The sequence below is a fragment of the Chrysemys picta genome, chromosome 1 (genome assembly GCF_011386835.1).
Source record: "Chrysemys picta bellii isolate R12L10 chromosome 1, ASM1138683v2, whole genome shotgun sequence".
NCBI classification, from domain to species: Eukaryota; Metazoa; Chordata; order Testudines; family Emydidae; genus Chrysemys; species Chrysemys picta.
In genome coordinates this window covers 28,252,924-28,277,959 of record NC_088791.1, presented here as the reverse complement: position 1 = coordinate 28,277,959, position 25,036 = coordinate 28,252,924, and the positions used below count along the sequence as shown (strand labels likewise).

At 42.3% G+C, this 25,036-nt stretch overlaps 1 protein-coding gene across 17 annotated transcripts in view; it reads left to right on the top strand.

The window, feature by feature from the left end:
- ATXN7L1 (ataxin 7 like 1) overlaps window positions 1-25,036 on the top strand; it is a 183,907-nt gene that overhangs the window by 89,533 nt on the left and 69,338 nt on the right. For 9 of the 17 annotated variants that reach the window (XR_010589613.1, XM_065553940.1, XM_065553935.1 and 6 more), the window contains one exon: window positions 20,551-20,773. Coding sequence is in view for 11 of the 17 variants with exons in the window: in XM_065553940.1 (XP_065410012.1) it covers window positions 20,551-20,773 (223 nt within the window). In the remaining 6 variants the exon portion in view is untranslated. Of the gene's footprint in view, window positions 1-13,535; window positions 14,281-14,308; window positions 14,855-20,550; window positions 20,774-23,977; window positions 24,063-25,036 lie in introns of those variants that run through there. The other 8 variants (XM_065553968.1, XM_065553988.1, XM_065553976.1 and 5 more) reach the window with 5 other exon arrangements.

Here is a 25,036-nt window from a genome sequence, read left to right as displayed (position 1 = left end):
AGAGCTAATTCCCAGACCTAGTCACAAGGAGACACATCTGCAGTGAGTGAACACCTTCACATCAGGTCATAAAGAGCTTCTGCTCTACTGTCATCTGCCAGTGATAGATCAGTGGATCTGCAGACTATTTCTTATGTGAAATCAATTGCACAGTGATATCCTTCAAGATAACAGGGAACAATAATAAATAAATAAGTACTTTTTGCAGCCGCTTCTGGGACCACATTGTCTTAGCACTGAAGTTCTTGGTTCCAATCAGATTGGGCCCTGATTGATCCCACATTAGGGTTCTGCAGTTGAAAACTCTTTTTCTAGCCTACAAGACTTCCTTTGATCAAGGGCAGAGACTGATCTGTCAAAAACACTGGTCTCTCACTTAGGACTCGGTCTGGCAGTATGTATTATTTAAAGGGAGTATGCCCAGGTTAGGCCTCTTTGGATACATCTATGCTGGAATAAAAGATCCATGGCTGGCCCATGTCAGCTGACTTGGGCTCTCAGGGCTTGGGCTGAGGGGCTGTAAAATTGCTGTGTAGATGTTCGGACTCGGGCAGCCCCTCAGCCCAAGCCACACAAGCCCAAGTCAGCTGACCCAGGCCAGCCGCAGGTATTTAATTGCTGTGTAGACATACCTTTTTTGGTATGTCTACGCTGCAATGTACGTCCAGGTTCGGCTGACTCTGGGTTAGCCAGGGCTTGAGCATCTACATTGATTGTTAACCCTACATTAAGAATTTTCTAACCCAGGCTCAAACCTGGGGCTCTGGTTTCCACATAGCAGAACGTAGATCCAAGTCAAACCAACCATATCCCAGACTCCCATTGCATCCTCTTGAAACGTGGCCGCGCTAGCCCTTTGATCATGGTGCACTTTGAGAAAACTTGACCATCCAACTGCACGTTATAGGAAATTTGAATAGCCTGCCAACACGTCCTGCTGAGCAGTCATTTTGCTCTGTGTGCTCCCACCTATCAGAGCCAGCAATGTGGAGGAGGAGCCCTTTGAAGACCTTCTCTTGCTTGGACTTCCACTCCTGTGTCAGGAAACAGGCAGAGCTTCTGTGAGACACTGGTGGACATGTCAGCGGTGTTTTCTGACCCACCAAAGGCACCTGACAGTTTATGATGGAGGAAGACACAAACATGGCAGACTTGAAGTGGCTGATGCTCATGACACTTGGCACAGCTGTTGATGCCCCCTACCTAGCCTGGCACTTCTGAAGCAGGGCCACGAGCACAGACTGATGGGATCACATCATCATGCAGACCTGGGATGACCAGCAGTGGGTCCAGAGCTTTTGCATGAAGAAAGCTACATTTCTGGAACTTTGTGAGCAGCTTACCCCAACCCTCCAGCGTAAAGATACACATATGAGGGCAGCCATCTCGGTCCAAAAGCAGATTGCCATAACCATCTGGAAGCTGGCTAACCCAAGCTGCTACAGATCCACTGCCAACCAGTTTGGTGTTGGAAAGTCGACTGTAGGCAATGTGATGATGGAAGTTTCTGAGACAGTCAGGCATGTGGCTTACCCCAAGGTGCCAGGCATCAAAGATATTCCTAAAGTAACTGCTGGCTTGGAGAAAAGCCCACTGCACCTGGGCTATTTATGAGACTCGTGTGCCCATATTTTGCTGCCCTCAAGGAGCACTTGGATGCATAAACCGAAAAGGGTACTGCTCCATTGTTCTGCAGGCCTTTGTGGACCCCAGAGGTAAATTTGTGAATGTCACCATGGCTTGCACTGGGGAAGTTCATGATACTAGAGTTTTTCATTGTTTGGGAGTTCTGTTTCCAGGCTGGGACACTATTCCCACCAAATGACATTATCATAAATGGAGTTACTGTCCCCACCATTATTCTGGGAGACCCTGCATACCCCCCTTTTGCCTTGGCTTATGAAACTGTACCCTAATTTCAGAGGCCCTGACAAAAGATGTTTTAATTACACTCTGAGCAGATGTAGAATGGTTGTTGAACATACCTTAGGCCGATTGAAATCGTGTTGGAGATGTCTACAGACCCATTTGCATGCCAGTGTCATCAAGACTGTCTGCACTACTGTGCCTTGCAGTGCTCTTCACAATCTTTATGAAACCAGAGGTGAGCCATTTCCTTCTGAATGGATCGGGTCCGCTGAATCAGTACACTCAGCCAGAAAGAGCACCTACCACAACTGGAGCTGGATGCACACCCAGACAACAGAAGTCAAGAATGCTTTGTGTTCCCGCATTATGGACTTGCATGGTCCAATGAACTCCACCAGAGAGGTCCTTTGGGGCCATCTGCCTGTCCCAAGTTAGGATAAAGGAGGAGGGTTGGGCGTGGGGCTAGCAACTCCACCCCGTAAAAAATTAACCTGCTACAGAAACGCCAACAATAGAGATAACAGAGACTTTTAGCCTGGAAAAAGAAGGGTCTTCAACTCGAAGACACATGATACTGGGTGGTGAAAGGCGCGAGGAAGCCACTAAGCCGATTACCCTTCTTGCAACCAGGAGGATTACCATCGGTACATGGAACGTGAGGACCATGTACGAGTTAAGAAAGATGGCGCAGGTCGCAGCAGAGATGAGGAGCGGGAAAGAGGCCGTCCAAGAAACACCTGGCGATGCGACCTTCAGGCTGATAGCATAAAAATGGCTATACCTGGAACCAACTAGAGCAAATGGCCCAGGATAGAGGACTCTGGAGATCTGTGGTTGGCGGCCCATACCCCGATTAGGGTGACAGGCATGAGTGAGTGAGTGAGTGATGGTCCAATGGAAGAGGGAGACTTGTACCTTTGAGTGTGCTGGGGTAGGGGTGGTGAATGGGCCTCATTGTGAGGGTGTTTTCAGTGCTTGGGAGGGGTGTGATTTTATGAATGACATGACTACTTAGCCCACCCTCTTTGAGTCACAGTATGGATTGATGTAAGGAAGTGATTGAAGTAGACAACTGTAGACAACTGTATGTAGACAACTGTATCTATGAATAGTGTTTGCATACTAATTCCTAATTTTCCCTTCTCATTTATTTACCTTTATTATTTCAAATAGACACTATGATGTGATGCAGTGATAGCAATACACTTTCTTGATAAAATAAAAAGCTTTATTAATAAACTTGTATTAGGGAAGTACAACATTAGCCCATTACCAGGCCAGCTGCCATTACCTCACCAAAACACCAGTAACACTAGAACCTTAAAAAAGAAAAAAACAGTCTATGAACAAGTGCAAACAGTGGAACCATGTATGAGACAGAAACCCCTACTGTTGCATATTCCTGCCACGCCCCCGGTTCTCCTTTCCCTTCTTTCCCCATTTGCTGTTCATTTGGTGCCAGGGGAGAGGGATAGAGGCATCCATAGCGGAGGTGGTCAATATGGAGGGCAGCATGAAGCAAAGCTGCCCTACCAAGCCACTCATGGGGGCCTGATTGCATGGGCCTCCCAGCCATGGAGTTTTCCAAGCTGTTTCTGGACTGTATCACATGGTACTACACGGGGGACTCAGGCTGTGGTGTGGATGATGCAGCAGGAGCCATTAGTGATATCAGCCACAGTTCTCTCTGCTGAGCTCTGACTTTCTCCTTTAGCTGCCATTCCTGTTCCAGGAACTGAGAAGCAAGTGCCTACTCCCACACTGAAACCCTGTCCTCAAGCTGTTCAGCCAGCCTGAGCCTTCCTGCTGGCCTCTTGCCATGCCTTTCCTCTAGCCGTAAGTCTCTCTGTCTTTGTGACTGGGACTACTTGTTGGCCCTGTTCAGAACTTCAACCATAAATTCATCACAGAAACAATTCCTCTTGGAAAGGTCCGTGAAGATACAGTGACCCAGTTCTGCTGTAGTGTGGGCAAGCTGTGGATGTACAGCAGCCAGTAGAGGTCCAGGGGCCCGTAATAGAACAAGACACAGGGGGTTATTGTCTCAATAGCTCACTGCAGAAGCACAGAAAAAATCCTTGTGGAATTTCAAGGACATAAAATATTACTTTTCCAAACTGAACCTCAGTATATTAAGAGAGGGATGTTTCAGATCACAGAAGCTCCCTGGACGTGGCTGGGTTAATCGCAGCAAAAGAAGTCCAGAGACCATACTAAGTTAAAATTTTAAAGTTGTTTTGTGTTTTCTAGAAATTGCAGCACTACTTGGGTTGGGGGACATTTTGGAGGACATAACAGTTGTTGTGGTGCCCAACTGGCAAAGGGAGATGTTATTCCAAGCTGCTGGTGGGAAACCTGCAGTGTATGCAAGCAAAGTATTCAAATGTATAGTGACTGAACAGTACATCTGAGTGGAGTGGGCTGGTCAGCTACTGTCCCCTGAAATGATGTTGTCAGTAGCTATCGGTGTGGTGCTCTGCTCTTGTTTGATAACAGTCGACTGCGTGCATGTTCCCTCTGTGTGCTGCCCCAGTTCTGCACAGAAAACTGACACAGCAGACCCCGAGAGAACCCCCAAAGACCACAGACTCTGGTAAGGTACTAAGGAACCCGAGCCAGGTTTATTGTCAAACGAAGCACAGTAATAGTTTCCCGTAAACTCTACAAGACATACTACGAATTTGTGCCCCCTGGCAATGGACCGGCTCAGTCAGTGGCGGGACTTTCTACTGCCCCCTAGGCCAGACAAAGATGTGCACTCCAGGACCTACTTTTATACAGTTACAGGACAGATTACTCATCCCTACTGACGTATTGAGGTACAGCCCCTTGATTCATTGGGGGCTATCTCCCGCTTTGATCATGTCAGTTCAAACAAATCTATCCATCATGCTCTCTTTTTGACCCTGTCTTTAATATGCACCTGCCTGTTCCTCATTATCTTTGTGGAGTGTTCTGATGCTATCTTGGCACACGTCCCTCTTATTAGCACTTGTGTGTCGATGCACCTGCTTCTAGCAGCCCTCTTCTTGCCAACTTCTATGAGTGGGGCCTGCCTCTGGCTCACAGCCCAACTTTTGCTTAGCAATGCCTGGAAGTACTTTGGTTCAGGCTTCAGGCCTCAGACTGCGCTTTTGATACAAGAGTTTATGTTTCAGGGCCTCATTGTACTACAAATGTCGCTACCTATCTGGAGTTCCTGCTTCAGGAATAGTTTGCAGCTATCAGCCCCCAAGTTTGGGTTAGAATTCATGAGGGAATCAACAGGATGATATGTTAGCTTTCGTGTGGCCTGTCTTGTTATGGCTGCATGCAAACACACAGAACTCCACAGCTATCCCCTTACTCCCCCTCTCCCTCTGCTATATTTGTGGGAAAAAATTCTAATCTCGGTCAAATTTGGCACAAATGATTTTGTCACCTGCATGGACTACTTCTAACTGAAATGGATTAGATTTGTAAATGGAAAACATTTTCACTTTCATTCCCCCTCCCGTTTACTCTTTCTAGGCAGCTGGTTACACCATTGAGTGGTTACAGAGCTGCCTATTTCCAGGCATGGCAATGTAAGGTTATTGTTTTTAAGAAACAGGAATGCCCTAACAAAAATCTGTATCTTCTCAAGTAAGGATTCACTTTCAAGGCATTTTTATTGTTTGTGTTTCCCAGTCACCATTTTGAACTACACGTGATGAGGGGAGCCAAGCCACTGGTAGTATACAATACTCCACTAGGAAATACATGCTGCTAGCTAGGGCTTCTAACAACTTTTTAATTGGTTCATAAAACAGAAATCCCTCCCATTATTATATTAGTAGACTTTAAAATGGAGCCAGAAACTTACCAGCTTCTGTCCCTTTCATGTGTGCTACAGGCTCTGTGGCAGGCTGTTCCTCGGGGAAGGGCATCAAACAGCTCCTTCAAGTACTGCCCCTGGATGTGCTACTGCTGCTCCTGTTCCTGCTCCAAAGCCTTCTCTGAGGCTGGTTTCAGCAACAGTCTCACTTCACTGTCCTCACTCAGCGCCTGCTGCTGGCTCCCATCAGTCCCCATGCTGGGTTCTGGGACCAGCAGGTCACCTTCCTGGCTGACTAGGTCATCATACACCTCTGTTGGCTCTGTGCTTGGTGCAGTGTCCAGCACCCAGTCAAACCCATCATAAAATGGGCATAATGTCGGCAAGTTGCTTGAGGTGCAGTTCTGGGTCACTTAATCCACTCCCAGACTTCCTATCAATTGAGGAACCGGGGGGAGGGATAGCTCAGTGGTTTGAGCGTTGGCCTGCTAAACCCAGGGTCCACTTAAGGATCTGGGGCAAAATCAGTACTTGGTCCTGCTAGTGAAGGCAGGGGGCTGGACTCAATGACCTTTCAGGATCCCTTCCAGTTCTAGGAGATATGTATATCTATATATGTAAAATAAGTTTTGGATTTACCTGCTCAAAATGAGGTTTAGTGGATGAAAAATATCTGTTGTGCAATGCTTCCTTCTTCTGCTGGTCAGAAGGGAACTGTACGGTCTCCAGTAGTGGTCCAATATGGGGACCTGACCATTGCTACCTCCCCACAAAGAGCTCTGTTGCAGCAGAAGCTGGCTGACTTGTATCTTTTGATTGATTTTTAGCAGTGACACCATCACTGTGGCATCTGAACACTTACGAGGGGACAAAAAAACACAAACAAATTTAATAGCAGAACAGTGTTGGCCTATGTGTTCGTAGAGCACCTGGAATAATGGGGCCCTGATCCTGACTGGGGCGTCTGATGCTATTGTGTAATATGAAAATAACAAAATCCCCAGAACTTAACGTTTGAGCCACCAGATATGTCTCGCACTACTCCAAGAAGTTAATCAAATGTAACAATTGATCTTTTATAGGGATATAGAAACTCTGCACATTAGCTTCTTTGAAATCACCCCAATATATGGTTAACATTTGTTTTATATTTGCTGTTTTGCTTTGAGGCAAATACTGACGTGCTTGTTCAGTTTTCTGTTCTGACGCAAGCAAACTCCCATTGAAGGCATTGTGGGCTTGCCTGAATAATAACTGAGTGAAAACCTGAGCAAGGACCTCAGGATTAAGACCCTAATATATTACTTGGTGAGGTGGAAAAGAATGGGTTAAAAACAGTATGGGAATGTGCATCATATAACATGTCTCTTGTTTACTTCCATCTTTGTACTCAGTGTTGTCAGAATAGCTCAGGGTATAGTAATTTTAGCTTCATTGCTTATCTAGATCCAGTAGGGGGAGCTCACAGCATTGTTTTGTCAGCTTTAAAATGTCTCTCTTTCATAGGTAATTGAACTAGATTTTTAAAAAATCTAGAACCTGAAGAGTATTTTGCCACAGGTTGGAGGGGACACATACTCTCCTCTGGGCACATGATTCTCATTGTCATTAATGGGGAAATCCTGCCCACAGATGAACAGGAGACGGTCGCAGAATATTTTAAAATCGGATCTAAATTTGGGCCTAAATTGTCTGTGAATCTCTTTTCTGTTTGCCCTCTGCTGACTAGAAAGAGTGGCATTAGAATGAAGAGGTCTGGAATGTTTCAGTTGTGCACATGTTCTTGAATCCTGTTAGCTTTGGCTCTTTTGCTCAGTGTAACAGTTAAAACAACCGCTTATTGAATGGAGAATGATGTTGGTATGTGTATACATGTGTAAAGACAAAGATCTCTAGGGCTATAGAAATCTGCAGTGTCTAAGTGGAACGCAATGAGGACAACAGATCCTCACATGCAATCCATGTGTATGAAAAAACTGTCCTTTCAGTAAGGATTCATACAAACGCCATACTCTGTGCTGTGAAAATCAAAAAAATGCCTTTGAAAGAGTCAGTACCATAATAGTAGGACCTCTTGAGGAAAGATCTAGGATCTTTCTAGGTTCCTTTATGCCAGGTAAGCCACTGATATAACCATTGATATAACCAGGGGGAATTCCTACAGAGCAAAAACTGAGGAATACAGATGTAGGCTATCTTTTTAGGACCCCCTCCCCAGTCCTGGTGTAGGGGCCATGCAAGACCACAGAGCATAGCACCTTGGAGATTCTGAGCAGTGCTGCATCTGGGGAGAGACTTCCATAACTTAGACCGGTGTTCTCAACCTGCAGCCTGAGGGCTGCTTGTGGCCCAATCATCACACAGCTGTAGTAGCCCATGTGACACTCTAAGGGCCTTACAGGTAGTATGTAATGTGGATGTGGCCCACATAACACATATGAGGCCCGCAATAGTAAATAGGTTGAGGACCTCAAACTTAGACTCTCTTGGGCTATCTAAGGTGTGCTGGGTACTGCTTCAGTCGCCAGAACTGCCTAGAATCAGGAGGGTGCGAAAGTGGCTTAAAGCTACTTATTCCTCTCTTCCCTCTAGTTGTGAATTTGTGCTGTGCCTCTTAGAGTATGTCTTCACTGCAAGTGAAGGTATGTTTGTAGCATGGAAAGACATATCCATAATAGCTTTAATTTAGCTAGCATAGGTAACAGTATGTAGACATGAGAGTATGGGCTAGCAACCCGAGTAGACACCTAGAGTCTTCATCAGGTAGGGTTACCATTCGTCCGGATTTACCCCGACATGTCCTCCTTTTTGTGCTAAAAATAGCGTCCGGGGGAATTTGTAAAGCACTCACAATGTCCGGGATTTCCCCCCTCCCCCGGCAGAGCAGAGCGAGCGGCTGGGAGGGCTGCAGGAAAGTCCCGGGCTGGACTCCAGAGCAGCTGTAGAGGAGCTCCACCCTGCATTCTGAGCAAGTGTATCAGCACAAAGTGCAGCCCTCCCCTTTTGCAACTGGGAGCGGTTTCTGCCATGCAGCGTAGCAAAACGGGAGCGAGAGCACTTTGTGCTGATACAAGGGCAGCTCTCCCCTGCAGCCCGGTCCGGCAGCACTGTGCAGGGCCAGGGACCGGGTTTTGTTGTGCTGGGGAGCTTAGCCACGTGTCCGGCTCGGCTCGCACAGAGCCCAACACCCTGTTCTGAGCAGCAGGGTAAGGGGGCCAGGGGGCAGGAGAAGGGGCAGGGAGGTTCTGGAGGGGGCAGTCAAGAAACGGGGCGGGGGGGCTTTTTGGGGGGAGTGGAGAAAGTTTTGGGCAGTCAGGGTACAGGTAGGGGGTAGGGTCCTGGGGGGCAGTTGGGGGGGGTCTTAGGAGGGGGCAGTTAGGGGACAAGGAACAGGGAGTCTTAGGTAGGGGGTGGGGTTCTGGAGGGCAGTTAGGAGCAGGGGTCCCAGGAGGGGGCAGTCAGGGGACAAGGAGCGGGGGGTGGGGGGCTGGGAGTTCTGGGGGGGAGCTGTCAGGGGGCAGGAGTGGGGAGAGGGATCGGAGCAGTCAGGGGACAGGGAGCAGAGGGGTTTAGATGGGTTGGGAGTTCTGGGGGGGGCTGTCAGGAGGTGGGGAGTGGTTGGATGGGGCGTGGGAGTCCCAGGGGTCTGTCTGGGGGTGGGGGTGTGTATAAGGGTTGGGGCAGTCAGGGGACAAGAGGCAGGGAGGCTTAGATAGGGAGTGGAGTCCTGGGGGGCAGTTAGGGGCAGGGGTCCCAGGAGGGGGCAGTCAGGGGACAAGGAACGGGGGGAGGGTTGGGGGTTCTGGGGGGGCGGGAAGTGGGAGGGGCAGGGGCGGGGCTCCTCCCGTCCTCTTTTTTGCTTGCTGAAATATGGTAACCCTATCATCAGGCTTGTACTCAGGCTGTTACCCCAAGAACAAGCCTGTGCCACAATATCTTCACTACTACTGTTACCTGCACAAACTAGATTAAAGCTAGCATGGAGATGCAGAAACAAACAGACCTTCTCGTTGCAAAGAAGACATATCCTTAAGGGTGCACACCATAGAATCTCACCATCATTATTTTCCTGGGGTAACAATTTTCATGAAGGTTGCAATCCTTTCTTAAAACTGGTCTCAGTAGCTCAGTATTGGATAATGTTGTGAGTGAACTAATGCAAAACAGATTACTTTGTATATGACATAGAATTCCAGAGAAGACAGCAGATCAGTGGTCCATTGCTTTATACAAAATTGGCTGTGAAAATAATATATTTAATTCCTTTTTCAAAAATGAGATTAGTTACAATCTCAAATCGGGAAATGCCCCAGGTGATATTGCATGTTTAACTGAACTTTGACCCCTTGTGTGTCTGCACTCTAATTGTCTTTAGCTAGGTGATCATATTATTGCTCAAATACTATAATATACTTTTTTCCTACCACCTTAGGGCTTGTCTGCACAGTGCCGTAGTCTGCACTGGCAAGGATGTAAATTCCGATGTTCACCAGCATGTCGGACATTGCCTGGCCTGTGTGGTCCCTGCTGGCACACGCTAAAAGTTCCATAGTGCACTTCAATGTAGTTTGTTTTCTTCAATCAAGCAGACAAAGATATAACAAGATCCAATGGCTAGAAGTTGAAAAAAAGCACAAGCTGGGGAAGGAAGGTTGAAATTTATGACTCGGACGACAAAAGACAGAATACATGTGATGCTTCATTGAGACAGACAATGAGAAGCCAATAAAACTAGATGGTATAGAGTTAAAGTCTGTACAGTTTAAATATTTCAGTTCAGTGTTAAGCTGTGATAGGGATGTGGATGTTAGGAGTCATATGAAGAGCACTTGGTGCAAATGGAGGGAATTGACAGGAATTCTCTTCAATAAGAATATGCCAAGTAAACTAAAGAACAAAGCGTATAACACCATGATTAGGGCAGCTATGATGTATGGGTTGGAATGCTGGCCAAAAAGTAAGAGAGAACCATTGCTTTATACTGCTGAAATAATAATGCTCAAGTGGATGCTGGGTAAGATGAGAGCTGGCAGGCTATTCAGTGAAATAGTGTGAGCCATGATGCAGGTAGTCCTTATGGAAAAGCTGAGGGAGTATCAACTAAGGTGGTTGGGTCACATGAGACGATGAGGTGCAGGATATGTTGGTCTAAGAGTATGTGATCTAGTGGCCACAGGACAAAGACCACAAGGAAGGCCCAGAAAAAGGTGGTTTGAGTTGCTGAAGGAGGACAGAAAGAAGGCTTGTGTCTGCTTGGAAGATACACTCGACAGCAATGCTTGGAGACAAAGAACAAGAGCTGCCAACCCCAACTAGCAGGACAAGGCAAAGGCAAAGAACAAGAACAACATTGAAATTTAGTATAGCAACAATCCACACTGAGGAAAGTGTCTTGGACTGTATTTGGTCAAACTTTAGAAAAGTTGAATCTTGGGTAGAATCCTAAGTTTGCTTAATGGTTTCAGTTCTTGACTATTGCAGACACTGTTATTCTAGCTATAATATAGCTATTTTCTCCTTGTTTCCTGCCTGCTACCATAAATTTGAGTTAGAGATATAGTTGTCACAAGAGGAGGAGGAAACATTTTATCACTTTCCCTGATAGTGTACCTTCCCTGTTTCTGCTGGAGGTCTCGTTGGAGAACCTGAGAACTGGGAACTTTTTCAACGCTATACTGATGGAGTTTGTTGAATGTTTAACAGAGATCTTTCATCTGAATTGTTCAGCAGGTGTTAAAATTAAGTTAAGATGTTAAAATTAAAATTTTCCCTTTTATATTCTCAAATTTCACTTTTTTAGTACTTGTAATATCATAATCCTACTAGTTCTCTAGTCATCCGTAGTGTTACAAGAAAAACAAACAAAAGAAACAGTTTGATTCCTTTTATATTTTATTATTCTGTTTGCAGAAGCATTTAAAATGTGCTAGACTCTAAATACAAAGAAGAAATAGTCCCTGCCCCAAAAAACATAGTAAAAAAGAGCAATAATCCTCTCCTCCTCCTTCCAGGAGCTCCTGTAAGGTCCAAGGGTATGTCTGTGCTGCAATCAAAGGTGTGATTGCGACCGTGGGTTGGTATACCTGTGCTAGCTTTCATCTAGCTAGCAGGTTAAAAATAGCAGAAAAGACATGGTGGCACAGGCTTCAGCACAGGCTGGCAATGCAAGTATGTACTCACAGTCCTCAGAGTGTTTGTACAGCCCATGTTGAAGCCCGCACCATGGTATCTTCACCATACTTCACCATGGTATCTTCACCATATTTAGCTGTACTAGCTAAAGTTAGGTAGTGTGGGTACACCAACTCATGTTGCTCTCGCACCTTCAATTGCATTGTGGGCATAACCTGTGAGTTAAAAGTTCCATAATCCCCTATGACCTGAACAGGGATGCATCTTGACAAACCTGCAGTTACAGGTAAGTAATCTCCTCTTCCTAATTAAACCTCACATTCCCCTTTCTGGGGAGGTAAATAAGTGTTAGTATCCCCATATCACAGATGAGAAAACAAGGGTTAAGTGACTGCCCCACCATCATAATACTGTATCCATCACACCAAAGCTAGGTCTTCTGGCTCACCAGCCGAGTGCCTTCCATCGCCACTCATGCAAGTCATTCACCTTTTCTGTGTTTGTTTGTTTGCCTGTCTCTCAAATGAGCTTGTTAAAAATGCTTTGCACTTTCATCTTTAGAGATCAAAGCACTTGCCAAAAGGGGTAAGCAAGCATGAGCAGTCCCATTTTACAGACAGCATAATTAAGCACATTGATTTGAAGCGATTTTTCTGTCATTACAGTAGCTGTCCTTATCTTTCTTTTCATTTTGTTGTTGACACATTTGTTGAGTATTATTACTGTTGTACTTCTGTCATCTGTGGTCTTTTTAGATTGACTATATAGCATCATATAAAATACCTTACATGAATTGCACCTGGTTGACCCAACAGAAGATTTTGCATTTCAAGTTATCAAAAGCTACCCTTCCCTTGTACGTAGAGGTACATCACTAATGTTATTGCCTCTGAGTAAACAACAGTTTGCCAATAAAAACACCCCCCAGAATTCCAGGAGGAAAATGTATGCAAGTTCCCTGATTCCTGCCAATAAAGCCCTGCAAGAAAAACTTGTAATTAAACTTGACCTTGTGCAAGAGTAAGGTTTGATTAATCATGGTATGCTACTGTTAACATAGTAAAATGGGAAGGAAAAGGGACTAGGTTGTCCACAACCTTCAGACCAATCAGGCTCTAATTACCTGTCTACTTTTAATTAATAGAAGCTTCTATGAATGTCTGCAATAGTCCTGTGTAATCTGCATAATAAATATTACCATAGCTTTTCCATTTACTATTTAAGAACCATCTCACATACCACTGAAATGCACCCACCTCTGGGAGGAAGTATAACTGTTTTTAACAGGTGCATCATCACAGTTTGGACTATAATTGAATACCACCTTATCCAGTTGAAACTATAGGAACATTTAGTTCAGCAGATTGCAGTTACCCAAACTGTCACTTGGCCAGCAGGGGTCTTGCAGTAAATGCTGCATGATTTTTAACTGACCCCTGCTGGTTACAACTTCATTCTTATATTTAATAAAAAGATAACAAGAAGTGCAGTGCTTCCTAGCACTATGCTGAGACATACTTTATTTATTTATTTCCATTAGTGACCTTGATGTGTTAGCTGCTTTCCAAAGAAGGGAATGTCCCTGACTGACTCCTTGGGAAGTATAGCCTACTTTAGTCACCTGACTTTTTCCTTGTAGATATCCTTCTACACCAGTCACTGAAGATCCACCAGCCAATCCTGGAAAATGTATGCTGAGCACATGTTCTTCATATCTTTATTTTTGGGGGGGGGGAGAATTTGGCTCTTTCCAGTAATTTAATAGTGAGGTTCTAGACATTTTATCTACTGTCTCTTGTGCAGTTATCCTGGCAAAACATCTACATCGTTACATAAATAAAAGATGCTCCAAGGGAGCTCCGGTTTCTCCTGTTAACTACTGCGAAACATCTCACACAGCACCCTGCCCCTCCCCGACCATATAGCAAGTGTGAAAAATCGGGACGGGTTGAAGGGTAATAGGCACCTATATAAGAAAAAGCCCCGAATATCAGGACTGTTCCTATAAAATCAGGACATCTGGTCACCTTACCCCTGCCTCAAGAAAGAAAGAATGAATAAATAAATAAATAAAATCTTTATCTACAAATATGTATATCTGTTACTCCTGCTGCTTTTAATTTTGTACTTTGTTTCAATATTACTTAGTTACTTGACTTGTATAAATAGTTTTTTAAAAAGCAGCACTTTTCAAAGTGCTTGTTGTTCTTGGCACAGGATCAGTTCTGGTGTCCAACTGGTAGGACCTGAAACTTGTTGTTTAATAAGTGCCTGTAGTCAAAACAGTTGGTGTATGCAACAACTGATCTGGTATTTGTTGCAGTAGGTCATCTGCCTGATTTCTAACCCATGCACAATACCTAATCACGTTGCTGTATTTCTCTGACGGAGGCCGTGGTAATGTGAATCATTTCACGTTCCAAAAGTACAGCATGTTTACAGTCATCGTAGAATCAGATTACGTTGGCAGCGCGTTCTTCTCTGTAAGTGGTTTCAGTTTACATTTCGTCTTCTAGTAGGGTATTTGCATAATTTTGCTGATCCTACTTTATTTATAGACCTTTTTAGAAACGGGGAGTCGTTTTAGCTGTTTAATTTTAGGAAGTGGTACTTGTATCTGTTGCAAATAAAGAAACGTGCAGCTCAGAGGTTGTTTTAGCACTGGATAATTAATTTCCAAATGATGTCATTTGACCTAGTCTGGAGTGTATACTACTTGCAGTGCTTTTTATCAGAACAACAGTACTTTTCTTTGAATTGGCTGTTTATTTCCTTTGTCAGTTTACAAGAAGGATCAAAATGAAACTGACTGTGCCATTTCCTTTACTGCGCACAGTGTAAGGGTGGATACAGTTTGCGGATATTGTTTCCAAACGTTTCAACTGGACTTGGAACAGTTATTTTGTCAAACTCTCACTGGTAAAGTTATCCTTGGATCGTGCAACACTCTGCTGTGGTTTGTTGGCATCAAATCTGAGTTTATTTTTATCTAGCCTCACATATTTGGTTTTGTAGGGTTTTTTTAGATTGTTGCTACAAAATGAAAGTGCTTACAAGGTGATTATGAGCTCTGGTTATGAAGCAACTGCCAGTTATTGCAAGATGACACTCTCTGCCAATACTTCAGTTGTTCAGTTTTCTGGCTCCTAACTAGAATTGTTTCGGGGAGGGGGAGTTCGTTGTTGTTGTTGTCGTCGTTGTTTTTAATTAGAACTAATGCCAAGCACATTTTCAAACTTTGACCTGGAATTAATACACTGTAGAAAATTTCATACAATATTTACTGAAATAGTAGTTAATAAATTGCTCAACTTTGCACAGTGAATAGCTGTGTAATTAAAATTCAGAGTATAGAACTCAGAGAAACAATATTTTGTGTGTGCACACTGTACGGAATTATCATGAGTAAGTAGCACATTAATCTGTATAACACTTATGGTATAACAGTTTAATAGACCAGAATCACATTGTAAATGAGATACTACACTTCATTGAACCATTGGTTAAATATTTTAAACAAAGATCGATAAATAGCATTTATACTATACTGAAGGTCATCTGATTGTTCAGTCTGACCTGATGTAAATAATTTGACCACAAATCTTGTACAGCTCAAGAAAGACAACGAAAAAAAGGACATTTCTATAGTGATAAATGTGGACACTAAGGTGAGTCTTACTGTATTGTAACTGTTTACTGCCAGCAGAATATTTTTAATACATTTTTTTCAGCAATTCAGTTCTGCTTATTCTAATGGAATGTAATACAGAACTATGAACCAAAGTGCTGAGTTTACTGAATTATTCATGAATTAAATTGAAAATGAATATACCATTTTCACCCTCTTTGGTAGATTGCCTTTTTATTTGACTTTTTGAGGATTATAATCTTGAGACTGGAAAGTTTTAAAAAAAAAAACTAAGTTTTTGCTTTAGGCTCTGTCTACACAGGAAATCAAATCATGGTAAACTTCAAATGTGTTTGAACATGACAGTTGCTTCATAAATAAGGTTCTAGCATGTTTTCTCTGACTTTGTGCACAGAGATTTTTTTGGCCTGAGAACTACTTCCAGGCAATACCAAGAGAGACTGAGGTTTTTCATTTGGTAATGGTGTTTGCTCTTCTCTCCCACCCCGGCCAGAACTGTCCTGGTCTGAGCCTTCCCCTTCTACCATTTACAACACTTTGTGATTTTGTATCTCCCATTGATGCACAAGAGACTGTTTTGAAAACTGAATCTTTTGTCTTTTTCCTAGAATTGTTTGTGTTAATGGAGATAAGCATTGTGGATGAAAGAGGGGTTTACTGTCACATACTTGTTTTCAGTCTCCCTCAGTTAAAAAACTGAGGTTTTAACATCAAAATACGATCTGTTTAGCGTACACTAAAACAACTGTAGGATCCAACTTTTTAATCTAGTAAAATATGAACAGTTGACACAACTCATTAGAATTAATAAGCATGGACTGAGTACATTTGGGTTTATCTCCTCTGTACTTCAGAGACTACCTCATATTTTATCCCAGGAGTGGAGATCAGCAGGGATGCTTGATCTTATGAATGTAGTCATCAGAGAGATAGGAACGAGACCTTCTCAAAGGCAGGTTTTCAACTTTGGAACTTGCTGCATTTTTGTCCCCTCTTTCTCACTGACACTGGTTGGACAGAATCTGAGTTTGCTGACCTTCAGAGCACGCTGCATTTCCATTTTCTTATGTTTTTTTGAGGGGATGGAATTGAGGAGGAAGGATTTTAATCTTCAGGTTTTGTGCATTTGAACGTTCTTATTGATTGTCATTGTGTCAAAGTGATTATTAGTATATTTTTAAAATTATGGATCTGTATAAGCACATAGGTTGAGCACGTGCTATTGTTAAAAATAAATAGCCTCTCATGTCACTAGGTAATTGAAACTCATTCACTCTGACCAGGAAGTTGAGATGTTGCTCTTCCTGCAGAATAGTTGTTGTTGTTTCCCAAAGACCAGCCAATGAATTTCCAGGGGAATTAGTAAAGTGGTTCAGAGACCAGAGCTGGAGGATTTGAGCTGTTGCAGCAGAGGGTTTGGGAAAAGTAGAGGATTGCATCGTGTGGTGGTGCATGAAAGAGGGCTGGAAACTGAGAGCAGTGCTGGAGATTCAGGGATCATCCAGTCTTGCTCCCCAAACAGCATAAAGACATCACATCTGGTGTGCACAAAAATCTAATTTGGCTGGGACAATTGGATTACATCCATGTTTCCATGGGACATGGAGAGTTTGCTGGAACAGTTTAATGATCATTTGCAGTGCTATTCCGAAAAGGGAAACTTAATTGTATAGCAATAAAATGAACTTTAGGATCTTGTAATAAAATTTTAAATAAAACAAGCTTCAAGTTGTTTATTATATTTTTCTTTCTTAAAATGCATGTACGTTAATCTAGTGGGGGAAAGTTGAACGCTGTTCTCAAAGATTAACGCTGCTAAGATGTTAACTCCTTGGCAGCAGAAGCCAAACTTTGTTGCTGTGAAGTCAGTTTCCGCAGTGGATGAGCAGAAACCCACAGGCAAGCACAAAAGGATTAATGCTGTAAAGGATCGCAGATCTGCTTGTGTTCTATCTGACAGATTACAAATGCTTGTGGATTTGACAGTAGTTCTTTTATAAAATAATTGAACTATACTTAGTTATTTATGGGTAATGCGAACATATCAATTTACAAACACTCCAGTAAATACATGATGTTGTCTCCCAAATTTTATACCTACTCAGGTGAACAAATGTATTTATAGCATTGCAAGATATCTGCTGAAATTGCAACAGGTGTGGAATTCAGTTTAGCATTATAATTACTTGTATTGATTTATCAGAGGCACATATCTAGCATTAGTTACTTTTATAGGACTTTTTAAATAAAAACAGAAGTGTGCTTGCTAGGATGACTAGGTTATTTGATGCATGTACAGTGATTATGCTATTTAACGTGAACATGTAGGACCTCATTTTCAACAGGTTGTACGCAGATAAATTCGCTTGCACTTCTGTGCCTAATTTGCATGCACAGTTACCACAGGTGCATGTAGAAATCCCATTTTTACATGGACAAATTGCCAGTTACATCCTTATTGGATATTTGTGTGTGCAAATATCTAATGGGAGAGTACACATTGTATGTGCATTTTTGTGTGTGCAGTTGTGGTTTTTCTTTTTTCCGTTCTTTTTATAGGCTATGTATTGGCAAATCAATAGAAATGTAATCTGAAAAATAAAACAAGCTTAAACAAGCAAGTTTAATTTCCAGGAACTTGCAAAGGGAAGAATGCAGCCATTCTATTTAGGCAACTGAGTATGACAATGGATGTGATATTTTCTTTTTCATATGTATAGGGAGGTAATATTTTTCCATTTATTTCCAGCAGTCCTTAAGGTATTTTCAGCTGAGGCCAAGTAATATTTCTGGTAATTCTCAAAGTACCTGCTGAAAATGTGGAAGGTTATTTATAGCCATGTTTTGTTTGTAGGTATTCAAAGATATGGAAGGAAATGCCAGATATAGCTGTCAGTACAGATCACAAGAAAGTCGGCCATTCTCTTATGCTTTAGGTAAAATATTAAAAATTGTCCTGGTAACCTTTCTTCCCTTCCCCCAAACACATACACATTTTAAAAATGGAGGGATAAACTATTATATATGAACATAGTGCTCCTTATTTCTGTCATTTCACATAAGTTACAAGTGCCATTGTGAATGTATTGCTTTGCTCTTGGGAATTAATCGATTGGGAAAGTTTTTGATGGAACAAATCAAACTTGCTTGATTGAAAATTACATATAATGAGGACTATATAAAAAAAATCGGAAGCTGCTCATGTATGTGATTCTTTAGATGACTCTAAAATACTCATCATCTTAAATGGTCAATATCTGTGTCTGTAAATTAACCGGAGTGTCTTTCTTTCCAGAAGATTTATTTTAATTATCTATAAATGGGATATATCACCCTCAACTACTACATCCATAGGTATAGTGCTTAAGGTATCATTTTCTAGAAGGCAGTCAGTCTTGACAAGACTATTAGCTGAAGTGATAGTCTGAGCAGTCCATGTTGAATATTTAAGGAGGAAAAGGTTTTACCAACAGTTTTAATTCACAGGGAGTCTGTCATTGTAGAGGTTCTTGGTTGGTTACATAACAGCACCTTGTCATCAGAATCTCAATAGGGTAGTGGTAAAATTTAGACTATAATTCAAACTTGTTTTGTTTGGCGGGACAAGGTAGATTAAATTAAAACATTTGCAGTAAAGGAATTCCAAGATGTTACACTGGTCCACAACCAAATTGCATAAAATAATTAATATGGTTTAACTAAATAAGAAAAGTAACAGTACCTTTCAAAAATGACTTATTGCAAGTACAACTGTTGTCAGAAATCTGAAATATAAAATCAGAAGAATAATAAAAGGTGATCTGACAAGAATATTTTTGAAAAATTGAACTTGTGCCTTCTTTTTACTTATTGATGTTTGTAAGTTTATTCTTTTACTACTTTTTATTAACTTTAAAAAATTGGAATGTCAAGTTTGGTGTTCCTTGAACTGTTGGAGGACCCCTGGGAATAGGGTGACCAGATAGCAAGTGTGAAAAATCAGGACGGAGGTGGGGAGTAATAGGAGCCCATATAAAAAAAAAAAACCCAAATATTGGGACTGTCCCTATAAAATCGGGACATCTGATCACCCTACCTGGGAGGTCTCAAGGCATGTTTATCATGAGTCTGACAACTTACTTGAAGGGTGGGGGGTGGGGTGTTGAATCTTTGAGAGGCTTCCTTTATTCAAAGTGTTGTTTAGTCATTGATGTTAAATAGGTTTCTAACAAAAACAAAAAAGTTTAAAACCTTCTGACTAAAACTCACTTCCATTTCTTTGAGCTTTTGTAATATCACCATTGCACTGGTTTTCCAGGCATCACAGTTTTCTAAGCTAGACAGAACCTGAATGGCCACTGTAAAAAAACATGCAAGGAAAAAACTGGGGTGGATGGAAAAGAATCTTTTCTAGCCACTTTTATACATGATAAAGAAGCAAAAAGGAGTACACCTCCACTTTTGTCCCCCTTTGCACACCACCTCTAAGTATTCAGTGTATAGTTCCCAAGCACTGCATAGATGTCTGTCTACCATAGATATTATTTTATTCTTTGCTTCTTCAGTGGAGGGCAGTGCCATTGGTTATTGGAAATTAGCAGTACTGGCGACATTTAGGAATTTGTCTTGCTTCCAACTAAAATCAGTGGTAAAATTCCCATTACGTCAGTGAGAGCAGGATCGGGCCTTTACGGGCAGAGTGAGTGTGGGGAAGGATGGGGAAACAACAGGGGGAGGGATAGCTCAGTGGTTTGAGCATTGGCCTGCTAAACCCAGGGTTGTGAGTTCAATCCTTGAGGGGGCCACTTAGGGATCTGTGGCAAAATCAGTACTTGGTCCTGCTATTGAAGGCAGGGGGCTGGACTTGATGACCTTTCAAGGTTCCTTCTAGGAGATAGGATATCTCCATTAATTTTTTTATTTTATTTTGTACACGGTTGTTTTTGTTTCATATTTACCCATTGGCATTATGACTGATTTCAACAATAATTAACTAGTGTAATGTTGTGTGCGGAAAGCCTCATGATTTCAACACTGAATGGTATAACTTCATCTTTTCTAACTGCTTTTATTTAACTTTTTTGCCTGTGAAATGCTTTAAAATGTATTCTTTTGTCCATTACAGAACGAAGACACAATTCAATGTGTAAACCTTCCCCATCTCCAGCTTCTCCACCCTCCAATTCCAGGACATCACTAGTACAAATTAAACAGAAATCCTGTATCAGCGGCCATAACCCTGTCAGCAGCAACTCAAAGCCATTCAAAACTCCCAAAGACAATCTACTTACCTCCACTAGCAAACAGCACACAGTCTTTCCTTCAAAAGTATCAAGGGATAAACCATGGTAAGTACCATTACAGTGGATAGCTGATTTGTCTACGTGTGTTTATTTGTATGTTTATTTTAAAACCTGTTTGTGTAGCTCATGGTCCTCTAAAGAATATACGTTTTCTTCTCTTCTGAATGCATAACCTGAGCCCAGGGATTTCCTATGGGGGGAAATGGGGAATAAGTGTTGTGTTGTTTCTATACATATTTCTATAAAACCTGACCCCAGGTGTGTGGCGATAGATAAAAACTCTAGGAGGAAAGAGGAAGATTGAAGGTTCACCTTCCTAATATACTATAAAATGTTCACTTCTCTGAGATATAGAGCAAGGGAGATGTCTTTTAAGTTTGGTAACTTAGATCCATAGAGCCCGTGGACCATCTGACATCACTTAGGCTGACCTTAAAATTAATATGCTTAAATAGTAAAAACAAGATTTTCAGTAGTGCTCAGCATTGGCTTCGCTAAAGTCAATGAGGGCTTGTCTTCTACAGCCCTACCACTCGTTTTGGGCACCAGCTACCACTGAACCTCATTGTTTAAGTGCTGACAGTATGATTCATGCTCTGTGAGACTGCATAGAGCAAAGTACAATTTGTAAAAATCGCTGTTCTCTAGGTCTTTCAGCGTGGATGGTATTGTATATGCATTTAGGCTGTGAGATCTTTGAGACAGTCCTCTTACGTCTTAATGTTACACCGTCCGTGTTTAACAAACTAATTGAGCACAGTGGTGTTGTGACAATGTAAATAAAGGCTAAATTTGTATTTTAAATCTTAAGAAACTAACTTGTCTTCAGTTATATGGAAGAAGGATGCTTTTGTGATTAAGGCCTCAGACCAAAGACATCTGGATTTAGTTTCTGGCTCTTAGGATATGTCAGCACAGCAGCTGGAAAGGTGCTTTCCAGTGTAGATACAGACACATCTAGCTCTGCTTGAGCTAGCATGATTACAAGTAGCAGTATGGCTGCAGCAGCTAGGGTTAGCCTCCTGAGTTCATACCTGGGGGTTAGGCAGGATTGTACTCGGACAGCTAGCCTGAGCCACCACCCGTGCCATCCAGCCGTGCTGCTATTTTTAACATGTTTGCTCAAGCAGAGCTAGTGTGTCTGTCCTCCACATGGGAAGCACCCTCCTAGTTGCTGTGTAGACATTACCTTACACAGTTGTGGTTTTTTGTGTGTGTGACCCTGAGCAAGTCACTTAATCTGTCTGTGCCTCAGTTCTCCATCTGTAAAACTGACATAGTAGTACTTTCTTTCTCTTTGTCCTGCCTACTTCTGTTTTAAGTTCTTTGAGACAGGAGCCTTTCTTATTATGTTCAGATATAGTACCTAGCATAATAGTGTCCTGATCTAGGTTGGGGTCTCTGGGTGCTGTTGTTACACAAATAATAATTAATAATCAAATGCAGTTTTTCTTGCTATGTTCTACAAACCATTTGTGCAGTGAGACAGAAAATATCAACTCATCCAAATCACTTTAAAAAATACCAGGTCACATTTTTCTCTCTGATATATTGTGAGCGATTCACATTGAATTCAAAGGGAGCTGCTTCCATATATCTTCAGAGTTTAGCGTATTGCAATTATTTTTAACAAACTTGGTTCAGTTTTGACTTTTTTTAACGGTTAAAAGTGGTGAGTGTCCCAAGCAATTATGGTGCTAACATTGACTGAAAATAGTAAACTTGACCTTTTAAACTACATATAAAAGAGATGAGGTACAGGTTATCCCAGATCGAATGTAACTGCTTTCCAATACTGTGACAATATACTACTACTGATCTCATGCTGACATTTTTAGTATCCTTACACAAGAATAAGACTTTTTAAATATTGTTTGAGATTAAAAAAAAAAAACTCTTGTAAGCAACAAAATACAAATGGCTTCAAAATGTTCACATTACAGACCACTGAAATGTTCCTAGTTCTGCTGTTACAAAATAGTAACCTACACAGAAAGATTTCATCTCATTGGCTCGTCTTGTGCAAGCATGTAATATGGGGGCTTTTGTTAGTACCCACACACACACACACACACACTCACCCATGGTGAGATGTGGAGTTACTTTAATCTGGCTCCATCCATTTTATGTCATCATGCCCAAATCTGTGTTTGTTATGACCCAAGACCTCCTGGAGGGGTCCTCAGTAGTCTCTGCCCCTTTCAGGATTATGGGGAATCAGAGGTTTCGTGGCTGTAGTGGGGGCTGATCAACCCTAGGTTTCCTGGATTTAAGACTTTTTTTCTCCAAAAGCCCCTGGCTGGAGTTAGTAGTGGAACCCAGGTCCTCCCACTCCATTGGGTTTCAGCTCAGGGACCTTGTTTGGAACAGCCAAAACCAGTCCTCCTCAGTCCCTTGCTGCTCCCTGAGCTTCTTCCTACCTCTCCTCGGCTCTAGGTTTCCCCAGTCTTGTCCTGCTTCCCCCTCTTTGGAGTGTTGGTTTGTCTCCCTCCTGCAGCTTCTCACCAGTCTGCAGGAGGGAGCCTCTCTCTGCAATGCCTGTGCCCCTCTGGCAGGTGACCTGCCTTCCTCCCTTGCAGCCTTCCTATCTTCAGAGCTATTGTGGGGCTGCCAGTCACTTCTGGCTGAGCAGACAGGCAATTACTTCGTTAACTTTTTGGGTGTCAAACCAGGAGAAGTGTATAGGCCTTATGACAAAATATTTGTTAGCCATAATTCATGTCCTTCACAGTGCCAGCAGATGGCCTTCCATAAATCAACCAAAGCCCAGTGCAGAACAGCATACCCAGTGCATGTTCACCTGGCTGGCTTTATTCAAAAAGTTCGAAAGCAAAATAAACATTTCCACCAAAGCAGAATAGGAAACATTTATTGAAGATAGAGAAGATAAATCAGTTCATTTAATGAACTAGTGTGTAGCATTTGATAACACTTAGTGTTTCTATCTAAAAAGCAGCTGACGTGTTTATTGACTAGTCCTCACAACATTCCTGTGTGGTGGTAAGGAAGTCTTGTGTAATCTCATTTTACAGATGGAAAAACTGAGAAATATTGAGATTAAAGGATTTGCCCAGTATCACAAAGCAAGTCAGGAACTGATGAGATTTTTTTCTCCCAGTCTTGTGTGTAGCATGCAAGATCACACTACTTCTCCAAAAAACAAAAAAACAACCACAATAACAACCCCCCTCTCCCCGCCCCCAAAAACCCATGCCCACTCCACGTTTTAACACTGGTCTTCCTGTGCAGGTTCCAGCCTCTTCCATGGCAAAGTTGCAAGCTTCAGGAAAGTGAGGACTGATTTTTCTTTTCACTTGGAACTCACGAAAAGAAGGTCTGATTATAAAGTATTAGAAGATACTGACTATTCAGTAGATGGTTTTGATTTTTTTAAGGAGAAAATATTCATACAGATTTTAAGGTTCGACGGGACCATTTACAGTATTCTAATCTCACCTCCTGCATAACATAGGCCATAGATATGTATCAGAGGGGTAGCCGTGTTAGTCTGAATCTGTAAAAAGCAACAGAGGGTCCTGTGGCACCTTTAAGACTAGCAGAAGTATTGGGAGCATAAGCTTTCGTGGGTAAGAACCTCACTTCTTCAGATGCAAGGCCATAGAATTTCAACCAATCCTGGATCAGGCCAATAACTTGTGATTGAACAAAAGATATCTTATAGAAAAAAATATCCAATCAAGAAAAAATAGTAAAATAGTTTTAAATAATAACTTTTAATAATTGTAAAGACAGTCACCAGTCTCTTCTAAGTCAACCCAATTGCTTGGTCCCATAAGCTTTCTAATCACCTGGGTCTGGGCCGAATCTATTCACTGTTGATAGCTCAGGATCTATAATACATGCTCCTAGGCTCTGACCTCTTATCTGACCCTTTCTTGGGATATGGGACACCATTGCACAGCTGCAGTAGATGTCTGGATGTCTGAGACCTCCAGAATCCCCCAGTCACTTACACATATTCCCTCAGAGCTCCACCTACAATATGGACACTCTGGGTGTCTAGTTAAACCCCTTCTGTGACCATGTGGCAGGAAAGCAGGAACACAAGCTTAACAGAAGAAACTCTGAAGCGGAGACTTAAGTCTTTGAGTGCCTGAGAGTTACAGATCTTTGAAAACAGCAGAAGTTCTGAGACGCATCCTCCCCTATTCTGATCTCACTCTTCTTGTGAGTCTGAGGTTTGTTAGGCTGAGATGAGTCCATCCTGCTCACTCTTTCCTGCAAGTTCTCCTTATGTGTGGCAATGGTCGACTGCCTTGCACAGAGCAGAACTTATTCTTAAGTAGG